At 54.9% G+C, this 17,689-nt stretch overlaps 5 protein-coding genes across 6 annotated transcripts; 3 read left to right on the forward strand and 2 right to left on the reverse strand.

The window, feature by feature from the left end:
- Window positions 1-93: 93 nt before the first annotated feature.
- On the forward strand, window positions 94-971 carry CKM354_001005100 (uncharacterized protein; the record flags this gene model as incomplete). The annotated part of the gene is made up of 3 exons (XM_044805500.1): window positions 94-182; window positions 244-517; window positions 576-971. The coding sequence occupies 3 exons, from the start codon at window positions 94-96 to the stop codon at window positions 969-971; spliced, it is 759 nt and encodes a 252-aa protein (XP_044661435.1).
- Window positions 972-2,066: 1,095 nt separating this feature from the next.
- CKM354_001005200 (uncharacterized protein) lies at window positions 2,067-4,732 on the reverse strand (the record flags this gene model as incomplete). Its single annotated transcript, XM_044805501.1, has 3 exons — window positions 2,067-2,217; window positions 2,267-4,451; window positions 4,567-4,732. The coding sequence occupies 3 exons, from the start codon at window positions 4,730-4,732 to the stop codon at window positions 2,067-2,069; spliced, it is 2,502 nt and encodes an 833-aa protein (XP_044661436.1).
- A 3,610-nt stretch (window positions 4,733-8,342) lies between these two features.
- On the forward strand, window positions 8,343-11,958 carry CKM354_001005300 (uncharacterized protein; the record flags this gene model as incomplete). 2 transcript variants are annotated; one of them, XM_044805502.1, is made up of 3 exons in its annotated part: window positions 8,343-8,972; window positions 9,037-11,879; window positions 11,931-11,958. In XM_044805502.1, 3 exons carry the CDS (start codon window positions 8,343-8,345, stop codon window positions 11,956-11,958), a joined length of 3,501 nt encoding a protein of 1,166 aa, XP_044661437.1. The 2 variants fall into 2 exon arrangements, with proteins under 2 accessions (XP_044661437.1, XP_044661438.1); XM_044805503.1 differs by having other exon boundaries at window positions 9,052-11,879.
- A 1,020-nt stretch (window positions 11,959-12,978) lies between these two features.
- Window positions 12,979-14,181, forward strand: CKM354_001005400 (uncharacterized protein; the record flags this gene model as incomplete). Its single annotated transcript, XM_044805504.1, has 1 exon — window positions 12,979-14,181. One exon carries the CDS (start codon window positions 12,979-12,981, stop codon window positions 14,179-14,181), a length of 1,203 nt encoding a protein of 400 aa, XP_044661439.1.
- Window positions 14,182-14,284: 103 nt separating this feature from the next.
- On the reverse strand, window positions 14,285-16,123 carry CKM354_001005500 (uncharacterized protein; the record flags this gene model as incomplete). The annotated part of the gene is made up of 3 exons (XM_044805505.1): window positions 14,285-15,365; window positions 15,416-15,807; window positions 15,866-16,123. 3 exons carry the CDS (start codon window positions 16,121-16,123, stop codon window positions 14,285-14,287), a joined length of 1,731 nt encoding a protein of 576 aa, XP_044661440.1.
- Window positions 16,124-17,689: the final 1,566 nt, after the last annotated feature.

Raw genomic sequence — 17,689 nt, forward strand, 5'->3', positions numbered from 1 at the left:
CTCGAAATTCCATCCATCAACCTGTCACCACAACAGAATCAAAGAGACACAGTTTCTGCCAGCTAAATCAGCATACAACACCCGAACATAACAATGCATACCTCAATCTTCTCATTTTGCCTGAGCATATTTGCTTCAGCAGCTCTCAGCATAGCCCAAAAGTCTAACACTGGTGACCTCGAGTATGTCCTCATCTCCAATATCCCATCATCCTCCTTTACCTCTAACGTTTCTTCCTCACAGACCCCGAGCAATAATCCAACAACCCGACGCCGAACCCGCCATCTCCCAAGCCCCTTCCGTAACGACAATCTGGATGGAAACCACAATCGGAACCTCACCGACCTACGTTCCAGTAGTCTTCACTCAAACTTTCGCCTCAGTACCCGATCAATGGCCTGCTCCCAAGAGCGGAGCAATTGGATATGGCACTTTGCACAAGGACGATAAACGCGCGGAAGCAGAAGCGACGCCTGCGCCGACGGCAACCGCAGCAGCAGCAGCAGTTGTGGATGTCGTTGAGTTGAGAGATGCAGGAGGCAGGTGAAAGATTCTTCAAGGCTTCCTGGCAAAAGAGCGAAAAGAATCAAGCCAGCGAAGATGAGGAAAAACACGACAAGAGAAGACCTACGTTTCACCTTTCAGCAAACATACTAACATCCACTCTCCACCTCTTAGCCATCACCACAACCACCTCCTCATCATCTTCATCCTCTTCGCCATTCGCAACAGCCTTCGTCATCGAGCTTCAGACTCTGATCCACACAGTCGGCGTGCAACCCGTCATCGAAGTGACCGAATTGACGGAAATCACACGAGATGTCACAGTCGAGGCAGAAGACGAGAATAAACCACTCAGCATCACGAGTACCCGGAACGTCAATGACACCAGGCCCACATTTCCGGCGGAGATGAGTCCCGAGTATATGCGTACGAAGCTGGCGGGTTTGCAAGGAGGAGGAGGAGCTTGAAGATTTTTGTTCAGAGAGGAGTTGCGTGTCAAGGGAAAGAGGCGTCTTCGGGCTTATTATGGCGGGATGGGACGTGCATTGAGCGGCGGCGAAGTCCAGTGACGATGAAAATCATAACGGCTTCATGACAGAATATATGTACGAGGGATGTAGAGCAAAACAACATGGTGTCGAAACACACAACACGCGCAAGTGTGGAGTTGAGATTTCCCGAAACTCTATTTACCGTACCTTCATCCCCCATACTCCCAATCAGTACCCATCACTTCATGTCCAGACGTTGACACCCTCTCCAAAACCAGTCGACGGCAGCAGCGGTGAAGAACCATTCGAGTCGAGAACAAAGTTTGTGTCTGAATTGTTATACCCATACATATAGTACAACCCTTCAAACAGATAGCAAACAAAGAACGAGCAAAAAAAACTCTTCTCCACGCTATGCTCCTTCTATTCGCCCAGTATGCGCCACTGTGGAAGCGCATTGAAGATGACGATCATCATCATCGACAGACACTCCACGAATCTCAAAGCTCAAAGCAAAGCTGAACAACGAAAAATCCCCAATGCTGCATAAACGAACATGGTATCTGATGGATTTCGATCCAATGAAAAAAGGCGCAGCGCTCGGAGGAAAAAAGTTGGAGATTTGGCGGTCACTGTGCAAGTGCTGCCACTCTCCAAAGGTGTTTCGGGGAATCCAGCCTCTTCACACGGTCCAGCCGTGTCATTGCATTTTCAGACCTCCGCCAGGTGGTGATGCCGGGCAAAGAAAAGGTCCAACAATTATTAAGATGGTTTCGTTGTGTGTGTGAGGTCCAGAATCTCCCCCCAGAAGAAATAAGCGTAAGCAGTGTCCGCCCTGTTCCCATTCTGTATGCTCTCGCGGAAGAAAGAACTCGAACTGGCTCGGTTGCTTGCTGCCTGGTTGCTGATGAGGTGTGTGCTGATACAGAGTAATCCATTCCCCAGTGAACGCCAGTGGGACTCGAGCAGAAAATACAAAGTCCGAACAATAAGCCGCCGCATGGAGCGCGTGGTATCGTTCTATTAGTGCCGTCCCGAATCAAAAACGCATTCGTCAAATTCGTGTATGTATTAGTAGGCCGTGACTTCTGTCGCGTGTGGCGCAATCACAGCCGTTGGCGTGATGCTGCCGCCGTTTTGTTGCTCGGCCATGACGGCGTCTTCGTATCCGATGAGCGCCTGACTGTGCAATTTGAAGGATTCGCCCATGAGCTTTGTGATGCTGGAATCTTGTTAGCTGGTGATTGATCAGCATGCGGTGCTCAACTTACCCCCAGACAACCACTTCGTCGATCATACTACCCCAGAGTCGAGCGACTGTGGAGCTCAACTTTTGTCCGAAGCCATCAACTGTGTCGTCGTCGAACAGTGAGCGCAATTTCTGGTACATCGCCTTCTCGTCCTCAGTCGCGGGCTCCTCTTCGTGCTCGACACGCCAGAGCCACAGACTGAGGATAACAATCAAGTCAAGTCCGCAAAGCGGGTGCTCGATGCTCCAATTGGTCGCTGATGTGCGCGCTACCCAGCGGATGCCTTGCAACGCCGCAACCTCGATGCAATCGTAGCACGACTGAATCACAGTGAGCATCTCCTGGCTCCGCTTCACTTTCTCTCGAGCGTGTGTCATCGCTGCCGCTACCTCGTACGAGTCGTGGTAGCGCAGCGCCTCTTGGATGGCCTTCAGATCCACCAACAGTCTGGTCCGGGTATTGCGATACATTGCCATTGCGTTGAAGATGAGAGGGTGACCCTTGTGAGGAGCGCTGAGCTGCACGACCACTGTTTCAGGCTCGCACTGTTCGAGCGACTTCTCCCATGTCTCCAACGCAAGTCGCAATTTGTACTCGGTGACAACATCCTGGAGAGCTTCTGGGCTGCGCTTGTGGTACCATACTTCCAGGAACAATGCGTTGATCATCACGCGAGTGGCAAAGGCGCTGTATCGAGCGGTTTCGCCTTGGAAGAGAGCGTCGTGCGCTTCTCGGAATGTGATGATTGTCGATGCTGTCAAGCTCTCGATCCAGCTGTCATTGTCGGCGGGGTCGAGATTCCACAGAGTCTCTGACGAAGGCAACTCCAGAGTGTCGAATTCGTTGAAGCTGATTGCAGGAGTGTGATTGTAGGTCAGCGTCAAGAGGCCGAAGAAGATGTACACCGCATAGTAAGTTCGGCGGCAGCCTTCGTCCTCGATCCATTCGTCATGGGTAGGTTGTCGGCCTTCGCGCGCTTCACTGCGCTTTTGTAACTCGTACCTGTTTCCAGCGACCATGTTCGCCAACAGCGATTTGATCGAGCATGCCCACTCGAGACCTTTCGGATCTCCACTCCAGCTGGCGAAGCTCATGTTCAGGAGCGACGCTTGCATCATCCACAGAGGGCACTTTCGTGAGCTGAAGTCATCTTTCTTCTGCAGGAATTGTTGCACAAGCACTTTCGAGCCAATGTGAAGCATGTATGCCTGATCCTGCTCGAAAGTGTAGAGCGCGCCGATGGAAAGCACGGCAAGCAATAGTGGCGCTGGCACAGTGGCAGGGTTGAATGATGCCGGGTGGAGGAATGGCAGGTGATGATGGAAGAAGTTGAAGTAGGTCGACAGGTAGCGATTGAGCACCGGCATCTGAGGAAGACGGAAGGTATGCACAAGTGCATCTTCGCTGTCGCATCGGCGGATGTTCTCCACGAGCAGGCTCATCTGGTCCTCGCCTGCTACCTGTGGGGCCTTGGTCATGGTGCACTGTTGCGCAGGACCAGGTGACCTGCGGTAGTCGACAGGGGAGACTGGGCCCATCATGTTGGGAAACGGCGACAAGGGACCATTTGGCGACAGGCCTCCGATCATGGACGATGCGCTGAAAGAAGGCAGGCCATCTTGTTGGCTCTCGGTGCGCTCCATGAGCGGTGGCAATGACGAGTTCGAGGCACCTAGTGTTGCACCGGCATTGGAAAATGGTAGCATGTCGTGAGAGCCTTCACCGCCTGATGATATCGAAGATGCGGCTTTGGGTAATTGCGAGGTGCTGATGGTTTGTGGCAGCATTTGATCCCAGCCTTGCATCTGTGGCAGCGTCATGGAGCCTGGGTAGGGAGGCGCGCTGGTGTCCATCATTGTCGGCAGACCGTGCGATGAGATGAGTGGCTCGGTGGTGATGGAACTGATGTCTTGGCCCGACATGGCAGCCTTTTGCTGGAAGTTGGTCATCAGCATGGCGGCCTGCTCGACGTCGAGGGCATTGGCGCCATCGGTGAACTGATCGAAGTCGGTGGCATCGATGTCGGTATTCTTGTTGGCGTCGTCATTTTGGTGCGATGCAGTCTTGTTCTTGCGCTTGTTTCCTTCGCTCTGGAGCGGCACACCGCCGTCTTTGGCGTGGACGGTGCGGTCGTGGCGGAGGAGCAGGTCGCGGCGGACGAAGGTGCTGCGACATTTCATGCACTTGAAGGGTCGCTCTTTCGTGTCTGCGATTTGGCTTCGTGTTAGTTTGGGATGCTCTGTCCTGGTGCGCGACCCCGCCAGTGCTCGTCGCGTGCAGCTGCTGCGACTGCCCCACCACGCGACAAAAAGTGTACTTACGGGACCTCTCGTGTCGCGATCGATGTTCCGAGCGCGAAAAGGCGCGATTGCAGAATTGACATTTGTAGCGCTTCTCCTTCTCCTTCACATCACCGCCCGTCGATGGCTTGCGCCCGGCGGGCGTCGGTGCGGAGGCGGTGGGCAGTGCGCCGGCAACGGCCGACATGGTTGTCGCTGGGGAAGCGTAGGGCTAGATGGCGATGGCAGTGTTGAAGAATGCGCCCTCTGCGGCCAGCGACTCGGTGTGGTTTAAATCTTGGTGGGCTGTTGTATCTGTCGAGGGCGATGGATGGGTGTTTGTTGCATGTGGCAGGCGTTCGGGGCGAGAGGCTTCGCCGCTACTCGACGAAAGCACTACTCGACGGCGGTGGTGATGGCTTTGATGGCGGAGATGGATGACACGACGAGCTCGCTGGCGGTCGGTCGGCGGGCGGAGGAGCACAGTGAGGGGTTTGATGATGGAGGGAGGGAGGCTGGTAGCAAAGGAGAGAGGTAGAGACTAGCACCCACGAGACGAGACGAGATCTCGGCACGTTGCTGGCGAGGCCCCGCGGCCGGCACGCCTTTCAGCATTACATCCAGCACACGCGCTGTGCGCGCTCCTATTCTGAGCTGCAGAAGCACCACACGTCGCTCTCTGTCTCTAGCTAGCTCGTCGCCGCCCGCCCTGGACGACGACAACGTGGCAAGCTGGCGACGAACGGCCATCTACTGTCCTCGTTCATTGCCGCCGAGCCCTTCCTCAGAATCCTCCCCGAGTCGCGTGATCGGACTGCCCGCGCAGCACTAAGCTAGGTTTTCCATCGCACACGAGGCGCTTGTGGCAGAGCAGGTGTGAGCTGGACAAGTGCTGTAGAACAAGAGCTGCTCGCGCCTCACCTGCTGCGCCGCTTGCTTGACCGCTTCCACACCCCTCCACTTCGCTGCAGTGGTTTCCTGTCGCCTGTCTCTACGCCTCACACCGACTCTAGAGCCTCATCTCTATTCGAGTCAGCCAAGCGGCGCGGCCGACGAACCCCCCATCGAATCCAATCCCGCTCCCGACTCGTGAGAACAATGCGCGTCGCACCACCCACCATCATGCGGAGCCGCGTCGCTGCCCCTCCTTTCCAACCAGAATCGCCGGGACGCCGTTTTGGTCGTTTTCAGCGATCCAGTCGATGCGTGGCTGAAAACACGTTCCCGGAGCCTGCGTCTTCATCTGCTATATGCAGACAAGCAGTGCGCCCATCATCCGTCATCGTCGTCCACACATCAGCCACTGTATCACTGCTGATTCTGCATGCTCGCTGCATCATTTGCTGGTTTGGTTATTCGATGCGCATTTGGCGAGCCGGAACTCCAGTTTGGAATCGCCTCCAGCCGTACCGGGAGCCTTTCGCCTGGTTCCACCGTCCGCTGCTAGCGTTTCGGGGAGCGTTATGGCCCCTCTTCGCGAGCAGGCGGCGGTCTCTGCCGCGGTCGCAAGCTGACCGGTATTCCGGTCCAGCTTGGCCCGGTGCGGCAAGCATAATGAAATCGTCTGATGCTGTCAACAACTCTGCAACCCTTCGAGTGACTGATCAATGTTCAAAAGACTTTCCGTTTGCCACTCCGATGCTTCCTCATCACTGCCAGACACCGAGTGCAACACAAAGCAATATGGGGTATCCTTTCTTGATCGATCGAATCTCGGCTACTCATAACCCGGACCCCTGATTCGATGTAACCGACAACACTCTTCTTGTCGACAAACGCCATTGTCGCTGGTGGACAGGACAGGAACGACATCTGGCGTGAGCTAAATGTCGTAAGTCTTTCGTCAGTTTGACAGAATATGCTGAGCGCTTTTCTTGCTCCACACACGTTCGAGGAGATGCGGCTCGAACACACAAACATGTCATCAGCCTCAGTCTTCACGACACTCACCCCTCCAGCCCACCTTCGCGGCAGCGCGGGGCTTCATCTCCCCTTTCTCGGGGCGAAAATTTGATTCATCGTACTCAATTTTCATTTGTCGTCTCGCTTCGCCTTTTGCGCATTGTTACCAGGATCCCAACACATGGGACAAAAGAACTTCGATCGTTCAGGGCTTGTTTGGCACTTGCCAGCCATCTCCATAGTGTGCCGACATGGTGGCCTGCCCGCTGGAGTCGGGTCCTTCGTCCGCGACCTCTAGTCGGCCGGTGCAGACCACGGGTGGAAGGGGAACTCCCACCCGCTGATCCTAGCGCGCCGCGGCGCGACTCAAGGGCCCGAAGTCGAAAATGTGCCGTGCTCCCCCAAAAGCCTCTTGCGGATTTGCATCTGTTCGAAGATGCGACACCCCACCAGTTGGATGTCACGGACGCCCTCCATCGAATGGTCGCGGCGTTGAGAGAGAGAGATTGTCTGGGCTCCGATATGCCCCGTCGGCCGCTTCAACCAGTTCATACTTTGCCGTCACAGTGAGGCGCTCATCAAACATGGATACTTCGCAAACGCCTGCTGCACAAGAACTTCCCTCCTCAATCAATCACATCTCCGCACTGCCCAGCAAGTTCAGGGTCTTCAACTCACGTTGCTCCGGGATTGCTCTTTGCAAAGTTTCCGTGCAGTTGGTCGATGGCTCTGGGCCTGTCGCATTTCCTTGCTCGATGCTCACGCCCTCCAGAGGCGTATAGCAGCAGTTCATTATACAGGATTCCCGGCTACGTGCATGCCAGGAGATTGATTCGTGTTGTGCATGCAAACAACCACGCGCGTGTCCAGCATGTGGGTGGGAAACAAGGCTCTAGATCAGACGCTGTCCCCGCGACGCGTCGGGACAGAAGAGGTAATGTTGACTGTTATTGCTGGGGTGGCTTGACCTACAGGAGATCACCATTGGGCATGGTATTGGAGTGTGCTTGCTTCTTCGAGAATTTCGCCGGGCAATCCTGCTCGACTGTAGAGAAAGAGAGCTCGCGTTACTGCCCAGTCGAGAGTTGTCTGCCCTGTGATAGCTTCGTCGCTGCTTATTTCTGGGCTGGCGGAGACTGATAGCGAATCATAAAAGTGAATTTTGACTCGTCGCCCTAGGGCCTGCAGTTGTAGCGGTGCCTCTGGGCGACAGGTGAGCAAGCGGGGTGCGGATGCGTTCGCGCGCAGTGATCGCACAGTCAACCATTCCGCTGCCAGCTTCACTTGATTGCAATCACATGGTCGGAAGTGAATGTGCGTCCAGAGGTCTTGCTGAAGCCGTCGGGCGTATTTCGAGTACCTGTGCCGCGTTGTTCTGAGCTCAAGCAGAAGCGCGCTGAGTGGGAGCAATTGTCCAATCCCGCCGCAGAAGTGGTCGTCGACGGAGACCTCTCAGGCGCCGCCGCTCCACCTGGACCACCACATTGCTCATTTCTTCACCTCGCCCTCGCTCGAATCGCAGATCGCATTGTTTTGCCGCCGCTGGTTGGCTTAGCTCGCCGTGTGCGCCTGCTGCGACTGACGCTGGAGCAGAAGGAAGGGGCGTAGACCCGACCAGTCGGCCAGTGCAGCCAGCAGAAGTGCGTCCATTCCAGCAGGCCCAGCTCACATACATACATACCCCCCTTCGGCCGCCCGGGGGTGACCGCGACGACGCCCGCCCCTCCACCGTGACCTCGACGCCGCAAGCAAACACCTGTCGCGGGCGCGCTGCAGGACCTCCGCCGCACCCTCCACAACACCCCCGCCAGCGACACGACCCGGCAGCCGCAGCGCTCACTGGCTGCTGCTGAAGCTGGCCTGGACACGCGACTCACGCGCAGGTGCGACCGCCGGGAGGAAGTCGCGCGGCAAAGATGAACGGCGGACTAGCGGGCAGCATTAGCACGGGTGGGCAGTTGTACGTGCGAGCGCTGTATGACTACGAGGCCGACGACCGGACCAGTCTGAGCTTCCGCCAAGGGGACATCATTCAAGTCATTACGCAGCTCGAGAGTGGGTGGTGGGACGGTGTGATTCACGGTGTGCGAGGATGGTTTCCCAGCAACTACTGCGCCATGGTGGCCGCGCCGAGCTACGACGATGGGACCGCGAGGCCAGGTAGGAGCGATTCGGACGCGGAAGAGTCAGGCGGAGAATACGATGATCAGACACATTTTGGACCAGACACTGCTCGTCCGGCTTCAGACGTGGCGACGCGGTCACAGGAGGAAGCCGCGTTCTGGATTCCACAGGCGACACCAGACGGCCGGCTGTTCTACTTCAATACATTGACTGGTGAAAGCACCATGGAGCTGCCTCTCGAAGCGCCCACCTCATCAAACGAAACGGGCCCGCGGGATCGAACCAACATCTACATTCCAGATATTACCCGACCTCCGGCGGAGTTCCTGCAGTCGGGCTACGGTGGCGATGATGACACGGACTACGCTTCGCAGTCAGAGGCAGAGGATGCCTCTCTGACACGAGGTTCGAACCCTTCCAGCGTAAGTTGCACTCCTGCACGTGCTGTGCGTCTTCTAGAAAATGAGTGCCACCTCACTAACGCAGACTATCTGTCAGCAGCGACGCAGACGTTCATACCTGTCCGACGGCGTGTCACCTGCGACGTCCATGGATTCGCTGAACGCGACCTCGCCGTTGAGCCGCTCTCGCACAAATCTCACAGAGGCAAGCAACGCATCGATTTCGGCAATGCAGCAGGGTATGGCGCCGGTTGGTGCGACCATGCCCTCGTTCGCTAATGCGTCTGGTCACACATCGAGCTCGTCGTTATTACCTCGGCGCTTCTTTGACGATGCGCATGCCACTCCATTGACGTGGAATACTATGATCGAGGACATGCGTCGCGCGGTTCAACGATATCGAGAAGTCATTAACGCGGGTGATCGATCAGAGTACGTCCGGAAAGCAGAAGACATCTCCGACCACTTGCGCCTCCTCCTTGCGGCAGGCTCCGGCACGACCGACAACCATTCTGGCAATCCATCCATCATCTCGACGAACAAGGCTCTGTATCCGCATTTCAGAGAAATGATGTCAAGATTCTCAAAGCTGGTTCTTTCATCCCACATTGCAGCTGCCGACTTTCCGGCGCCGGATTCTGCCCAGAAGTGCTTGCAAGAAGCCGAGGGCGTTCTGCATGGCGTTTACGGCTTTGTTGAGATCGCGCGACAACAACGTGGCGAGGAGATACCGAGGCTGACTCCAGGCTTTGTCACGGGGAGCCATGTTGCTGGAAATTGGCAAACCAATGGACTGGACCGGAAGAACGCTTTGGCCCACATGTCCTTTATGGACGACGACCAAGACAATGCGCTCGAGCCACGCGAGCATTTGAATCAAGCGCTCCTGGAGCGGCTGGATGATTTGAAGCGGCTGATTAACACCAGTATCAAGAAGCTGGATGAGCACTTGATCCTTCGCGACAAGCTCATCACTCCTCAGAAGCATCGAAAGATTGGCGACACTGTGTGCAAAAGTGGAAGTGGGGTCGTCGAGGTTTGCCGTCCGTACTTGGCGACAATCGAGTCGATCAATCTTGCGCCTCTCAATTCTGCAACGCAGAGTCCATCGCTGGACGAATTCGCGGAGCGCAAGCAGAAATTGTACGATTCGACCTCGGATCTCATCGTGGCGTGTCAAGCTGTGTCTGCTCCGTTGAGCGACGAATGGTCTGAAGTGAGAGGTCCCTCGCTGGAAGAGCGCCTGAACCGAGTCAAGACCGTGGGACGGGAGCTTGACACTGCCGCGTCTCAGACCCAATTTTCACTGCAACTCTTATCGGAATTAATGCCTGCCGACCAGGCTCAGCAACCTGACACACCAGGCAAAGAACCTGCACCAAGAGATTCGCATCGCCTTACCGACGGTGGTGCACCTTTCGAGCAGCATCACCGCAACAGCTCGAAGACACTGAGCCTACGCCCAACGATTGCGGATGTTGGCCAATCGCGCTCATACACCGAAGGCACCCAACCAGTGCGCGATGCGCAACGCCAAGGCGAAAGCTCAAAGGCGAGTCGGTTCTTCGGAGAGGTGCCCGCAGAAAACATGTCCGTGACAAGTGGCGGGCGCGATTCGGAAGAGGTGCCCAATTACCTCAAGCTGGATCACGAAGGCGACATTGCCTACGACACGAAGACAGATCCACCACAACTTCGTGGTGGTACGCTGACGGGTTTGGTGGAGCAACTTACGAGGCACGACCGACTGGACTCGCCGTTCAACAACACCTTCTTGTTAACGTACAGATCCTTCACCACCGGACCAGAACTGTTCGAGATGCTTGTCAAGCGATGGATGATACAGCCTCCACCTGGCGTTGCCAACCAAGATCTCCAAACCTGGATCGACAAAAAGCAGAAGCCGATCAGATTTCGTGTGGTTAACATCCTGAAATCGTGGTTCGACAACTACTGGATGGAGCCCAGCGACGACGTCAGCCAGCAACTCATGCAAGAAGTGTTCAAATTCGCAAAGGACACTGTGCAATCGACGAGCACGCCTGGTGCTGGACCCTTGATGACCTCGATAGAGCAGCGGATGCGCGGACACGATGCTTCGAACAAGCGACTTGTCCTGACATTGAACTCACAGGCGCCTCAGCCAATCATCCCGAAGAATATGAAAAAGCTGAAATTCCTGGACATCGATGCGCTGGAGTTTGCGCGACAATTGACGATCATCGAGTCCAAACTCTACGGCAAAATTAAGCCCACTGAGTGTTTGAACAAGACCTGGCAAAAGAAGCTCGCGCCAGGTGATCCCGACCCAGCTGAAAACGTCAAAGCCCTGATTCTCCACTCCAACCAACTTACAAATTGGGTGGCGCAGATGATCCTGACCCAAGCAGACGTCAAGCGACGCGTGGTTGTCATCAAGCATTTTGTGATGATCGCTGACAAGTGTCGAAGCCTCAACAACTTCTCGTGCCTGACGTCGATCATTTCTGCGTTGGGTTCGGCGCCAATCCACCGACTGAATAGAACCTGGTCGCAAGTTAACGCTAGAACGACACAGTCTCTGGAGTCGATGCGAAAACTCATGGGCTCGACCAAGAACTTCAACGAGTACCGAGAGGCTCTTCACAAGGCGAACCCGCCTTGCATTCCCTTCTTTGGTATCTATCTGACGGATCTGACCTTCATCGAGGATGGTATACCCAGTGTCATCAAGAAGACACAGCTTATCAATTTTGCCAAGCGCGCAAAGACAGCAGAGGTCATTCGGGACATTCAGCAGTACCAAAACGTACCGTATGGTCTGCAACCTGTCCCGGAGTTGCAGGAGTACATTCTGCGTAACATGCAGAGCGCTGGTGATGTGCATGAGATGTACGAGCGCAGTCTGCAAGTGGAACCCCGCGAGCGTGAGGACGAGAAGATTGCAAGGTCAGTTGAACATCTACCTGAGAACGTAATGCATTGCTAACATGATCGTAGACTGTTATCAGAATCTGGCTTCTTGTAGAACAGGGAGCGCAGCATCTCTGAAGCATCTTCCTTTTCGACTCCTAAGCTATCCGCAAAGAAGTCACAATCCGCCGTGCCATTCCAGCCGGGCGAGGTTTGCTCGAGTCCACCCAGTCCGAAGAGTGGCTGGTATTCGTGAAGGGACGACGAGTCCAGCTGGGGCAAGAAAAGGGGAAAGGGACGACCCCACAACAGCATTCCATACATCATCTTTGGCTATCTGGATAATCAGTTAGAAACATCCTCCCGCCAGGTCGGTCGGAACAAGCAAGCACAAGGCGTGGCTCCTTGAGAGAGATGGTGATGACGATGGAACGAACGTAATGACAAATTCAAGAAAGAATGGTTGCTCAACAGTGCTTCCGGTGTGGTTTTTTGTTTTTCTTCTCCGGTTCACACGTGTCACTTTCTGCTCATCCGGAGGGCCCATGAAAGTGGTCGATATCGGCAGAGGCGTCAAGGCGTCACGCGTGGGAAAACACGACGGGAGAGGAGCATATTCATGTCTCACTGGCAGGGATGCCGTGAGCTGGCACTTCGGGAGTGTTTCTCTGTGCTGCAATCTCCATTCTCGACTGCAGCTTTTTTTGCTGTGCGTTACCAACTAGCTAGCACTTCTCGACAGTTCATGTAGTGGCAGCTATTCTTATCAAATCAACGTTGCACTACAGCCCGCCGCTATCAGCGGACACCCGCAGGAACCGAATTTTAGTGGATGCGAGGGGTTTTTGGGGCTTGTGTTTCCTTGTGATACGGAAGACGTGTTGACCCTCTCGTTGACTCGCGACTAAAGGGAGCAACTGTGCTTACTTCGAGTCAGCGCATGTGATTGCTCGAGTGGCAGTCGTTGCTTCTCAATCTCATTCACCCGAAGTGAGCCTCAGTTGGGTCAGCGCGACACAAGCACAAGCACAAACGAATCTGTCTCTTTCCGCGATCACCAATTCAATCCATCGCCACACAACGGGACCTTTCTCGTCAACCGGCGTCCTCCGCGACCTCACACCACACCACAGCCATGCGCTCTCCCGCGCAAACACTGTTACTCCTCTTCTTCCCACTTCTTCTCGTCCTCCTCCTCTCAAGAACAACAACAGCAACAAATTGCCCCTGCGGCTACACAACCCCCAACGGCGCCTTCTTCACCGACGCCCTCGAAACTGATTTCTTTCACGTGGGAGACCTCGCTCGAGATACGAATTCTGCGTGGATTCCTCAGGCGTATAATGTCACGCCTGGGAATGCGAATGGACCTTTTGGGAAAGCGAGTCGGGTGGAGAATGTTGTGGCGAATCCTATGAGAGGGGGGAGGGATGTTTGGGATGGGGAGGGGATTGATGGAGAGGATCCGGGGTTGGGGTCGTGGACGAGAAGTACGCTTATCTCTTCTTCGTCTGACGAGGACGACGACGAGGACGAGGACGAAGGAGGTGGTGGTGGATCAATGATCCCCATGTCCGAAATCGTCTCCTCCCGAACAGACATCCTCTACGGTTCTTTTCGCATCGCACTCAAAGCTACGAATATCAACGGAACTTGTGGAGCTTTTTTCTTCTACTTCAATGATTCGACGGAAATCGACATGGAATTTCTTTCTCGCCAGACCGTCCCCACAACATCCAACAACAACAGCTCCATCAACCTCGTCATCCAATCTCCAGATTCTGCGAGAAAAGGCTACGCCTCCGGCCCCGACTTTATCCTCAAATCTCTCTCCTTTGATCCTACGATAGGATACAATGAATTCCGATTCGATTGGTTTCCTTCTCATGTGGACTTTTTCGCGAATAGCGTTTTGCTTCACAGGATGGAAGGAAACGTTCCGAAAGGACAACCTGGGGCTTTGCATGTTTCGCATTGGAGTAATGGGAATGAGGGGTGGAGTGGGGGGCCTCCTGAGAGGGATGCGGTTTTGAGGGTGGGGTATGTGAAGGGGTATTTTAATGTTTCGGGTTCGGAGGGTGAGGGGTGGAGGGGGAGGTGTGAGGCGGCGAGGGAAGGGGAGAGGGAGGTTTGTAAGGTTGAGGATCAGGTTGTGCCGCCGGATCCGGGCGTTGGGAATGGGGAGACGGTGTTTTTGACGGAGCAGGGAGGGAGTCAGAGTGGAGATGGAGATGAGGGGACGAAGACGGGTGGTGCTGAGAAGTCAACATTTCCTGAGGCGTGGTGGATTGCTTTTGTCTTGAGTGTGGTGGTGCTACTGTTCGATATAGCTGTATAGTGCGCAGAAGAAGTCAACCAAAGCCAAATTTTGCAAACGCTCAACGCTCCCTCCAACTCCTTCGCTAAGTCCCACAGAAAGTAAAGTGCAAACAACAGGTATTCTATACCGGCGCCACAAAACTCTCAATACTCTTCCTCCGCGTGTTCTCCCGCTTCAAGACATGCTCGCTTTCCAATTTTTGGTTCAAAGAGTGGCCTTTGATGAGTACGACAGCCACGATAAGTCCAACACCACTTATACCGCACATTGTAGCGAACAACTTCTGGAAAGCCCACGCATAGGCACCGAGGATGGTTCTCTTCTGCTCGCTGTCTGCCATCGAGTGCAAGAGATGAGCAAAACCTTCGGAGTTCTTGGCGATTTCAACTGGCAGACCGAGCTCTGCCAGGCGATGCTGCAGGAAATTCTGAAAGATTGTACCGCCGAGCGCGACGCCGAAGCAGAGACCTAGAGATCGCATGAAGCTGTACATTGCCATGGCGTGTCCGGCGTCCTTTTGTTGACAAGCGGCTTGCGAAGCGACGCTGTGTGCGATGAAGAGAATTCCTTGTCCGAGGCCGGCGGTGATGAACAGTAGAACCCAGGCGTAAGTCGGGATATCGGCGTCGAGGAGTGTGAGAAGGCCGATTGCCATTGTGTTGAGGATCCAGCCTGCCCAGATTGCCCAGCGATAACTTCCTACTCGAACGATGACAGGTCCGACGATTCCGCTGACTGGTACGCAGACCAAGCCAAAGGCGAGGATGTAGGCACCTGCGTCCATCGGACTGTACATTTTCACGCTCATGAGCCAGAGGCAGAGGAAGTAGACTTCGGTAAAAAGGCACATGGCTTGAAGCACGCTGCAGAAGTAGATGCTGACGGCTGACCAGGAGTGGAACAGTGATAGTCGGAGGAAGCTAACCTTTGCCAGGAAGCGTTCGTATAGTCCAGTCATGAAGACGATAGCAAGGCCGAGGATCAAGGGCACGAGAGTGGCGGCGCTTGACCAGGGGTACTGGCTTCCTCCCCAGGTGACGCCGACGAGGAAGGCGGTCATGCCGGTGATGAAGGCGCCTGAGCCGATCCAGTCTACAGAGCTGAGCTTGTCTTGAATGGTACTCTCTGGTCTCTGGTAGCGAAGCACGAACGGAACAATGGCCAGTGCGATGGCGCAGAAGGGCAGGTTGATATAGAAGAGCCTGCAATGCGTTAGCCTTGGCAAGAAGAGGACCTGATATGCAACGCTCACCATCGCCATGTTGTCGCGTTCACGAGTGCACCGCCGATAACTGGTGCGATATTGAACCCGATCGAAACAACGAATTGCTGCAAGCTGATGTACTTCGCACGTGCCCGAAGAGGGATCAGATCGCTCATGATGATCAAGTTGATACTCAGAATACCTCCGCCACCGATGCCTTGAATTGTCCGTCCAGCGAGCATACCAGCGACGTTGTTTGTGGCACAGCAGATGATGGAACCAATTGTGAAAAGAGCGACAGCGGTGAAGATGGTCCCGCGGCGGCCAAAGATGTCGGCGAGCGCCGCCATGATCGGCTGAACGACTGCATTTGCGAGCAAGTAGGAAGAGGCAATCCAGAATGTCGAAGTGGCATCTGCGTTGAGTGCGCGTGAGACTGCCTGTCACCAATGTAAGCGTTGAGGTTCCACATGTTTGGTCTGTCGAAGAAGCATATACCGGCAGTGATGAGGTCAAAATGGTCATGTCCAGAGAGATGGTGAAGACAACCAAGCATTGACCAAGAATGATCAGCTTCACCTGCTTTGACGGCTTCCAGGCAGGCTCGACCTCGAGCTGACTCTCGGGATCGGCGACCGCGTCCGGACCAGCTGCCATCGTGGAAGTCGTGATTGTCGTCGCGCGCTTCTCGTCGAGACTGGACACAGAAGATGTGCTCGAGAGGGAGACATGTTTTCCCTGCTGCGTGGTTGACATGTCGTTTGTTTGCTAGAAGACGCGTCACGAGGCGCCTGCGTCACTTTGTGTAACGTCAGGGAAAGTGCGATGTGAAGGCAAAGCTCAAGCGGAAAGTGCAAGTGAGGGCTTGAAGCAGAAGTGATGGGGAAAGGTAGATGTCGTCCGGGATGTCCTTACATATATTCTGCGTCGTGAGGCGATTAGGCAGAAAAAGGGAGCTGCACGGCTGCGACCAGATGTCTGTATCGGGGCGCACGACAGCATTGCGTGCATCGAGACCAGTCGGACTATCGGGGAAGCAAGCAGTGTTTAGTGTCTGCCGTTGTGCAGCTGAAAAGTCGGTATCTCGTAGGGCTGCACAAGCCATGTGGAAGCAGGCCTGGCAGCTCTGCCAGTCACGCAGCGATATGGAAGCCATCGAGTTGCAGAGTGGAGGAGAAGGTCATCTTGGGGCTCAGGACGTCGCCGAGATCTATGATCGTGGCTGCATTTGCGAACGGTGTATTGCGCGGTGCTACCGTAACGAGATTGTGCACCACCAGGCTGAGCATTATGTGGCTTGCATACAAGCCGAAGCTTATGCCATAGTAGTCCGCCATTTGCACGTGGGAGAAAGGCTTGACGTCCACTCGAGAGCTTCGTTGCACGGCTCTCGTGCTGTAGTACCGTCAACGAGAATCGTGGTTTCAGAAGCTGCTGTGTCTCGATGGAGGTCAATCAGGCATTTCTGCAAGGCCAACTCATCATGCGAGCTGTGAATCGTGACAAAGTTGGCACACGTGCCGTCTCGAGGTGTATAGCAAGGCTGGAGCATGGTCTGCTAATCGTCGACAATCGCGTCAGCCTTGCCACGTGCAACGAACGTGTAAGGCATAGGCGTGGAGCTGATGCGGTAAGCGGTGCTCGATGGCGCTTTTGTGGCTTGCGTTGAAGCTGTTTGACTTTTCGGACTGAGCGACGGCTTGCTGGCGAGCGCTTGACACGTCAGCTCCTCTGATGTGCTCTTATTTGAAGTAGAGGAGATAACAGAGTGGACTGCGAGTGCGAATGTTGAGAGCATAGCAAGAGGTCGTGCAGGCAAAACTTTGGTTGCGGCAGTTGTGACGGTTGTGAGATGTGAAGTGTGAAACGGCAACGGAAGTTCCATTGCGCAACTGGACCAGGATGAATAAGCCAAACGCGCCAAGGCAGTATCACGTGTCGTCGCGTCCTCAGCAAACGGCAAATGCTCGGCCAGCAAGGTTATAGATGACAGTTCGACACGTCCTCTTCTCGATCTCTTGCATGCCAGAACCACATCTCTTGCCACCACATGCTCATCGGTGCTGCAAGATGGCACTTCACCGAGCGCGTCAAAAGTCATAACAGCCGACCTGATACGGACGACGCGTATCGAGCTGCAGTGGAATGGGCAGAGGCGAAGCCCACAAGCACGAGCAGATGCCCGAAAAGCCACTGGCTGCTTGTAGACCGTGTTTGCTTGCGGTCCTTTGCAAAACAGCACATCGGCTGTGCTGGAGCTCAATACACCTCTTCTGACTGAGCCTGGAGCTGCCTGGATTACACAACAGGTCGCCCGCTTCA

This window comes from Cercospora kikuchii (genome assembly GCF_019650295.1).
Source record: "Cercospora kikuchii DNA, contig_00006, whole genome shotgun sequence".
Lineage (NCBI taxonomy): Eukaryota > Fungi > Ascomycota > Dothideomycetes > Mycosphaerellales > Mycosphaerellaceae > Cercospora > Cercospora kikuchii.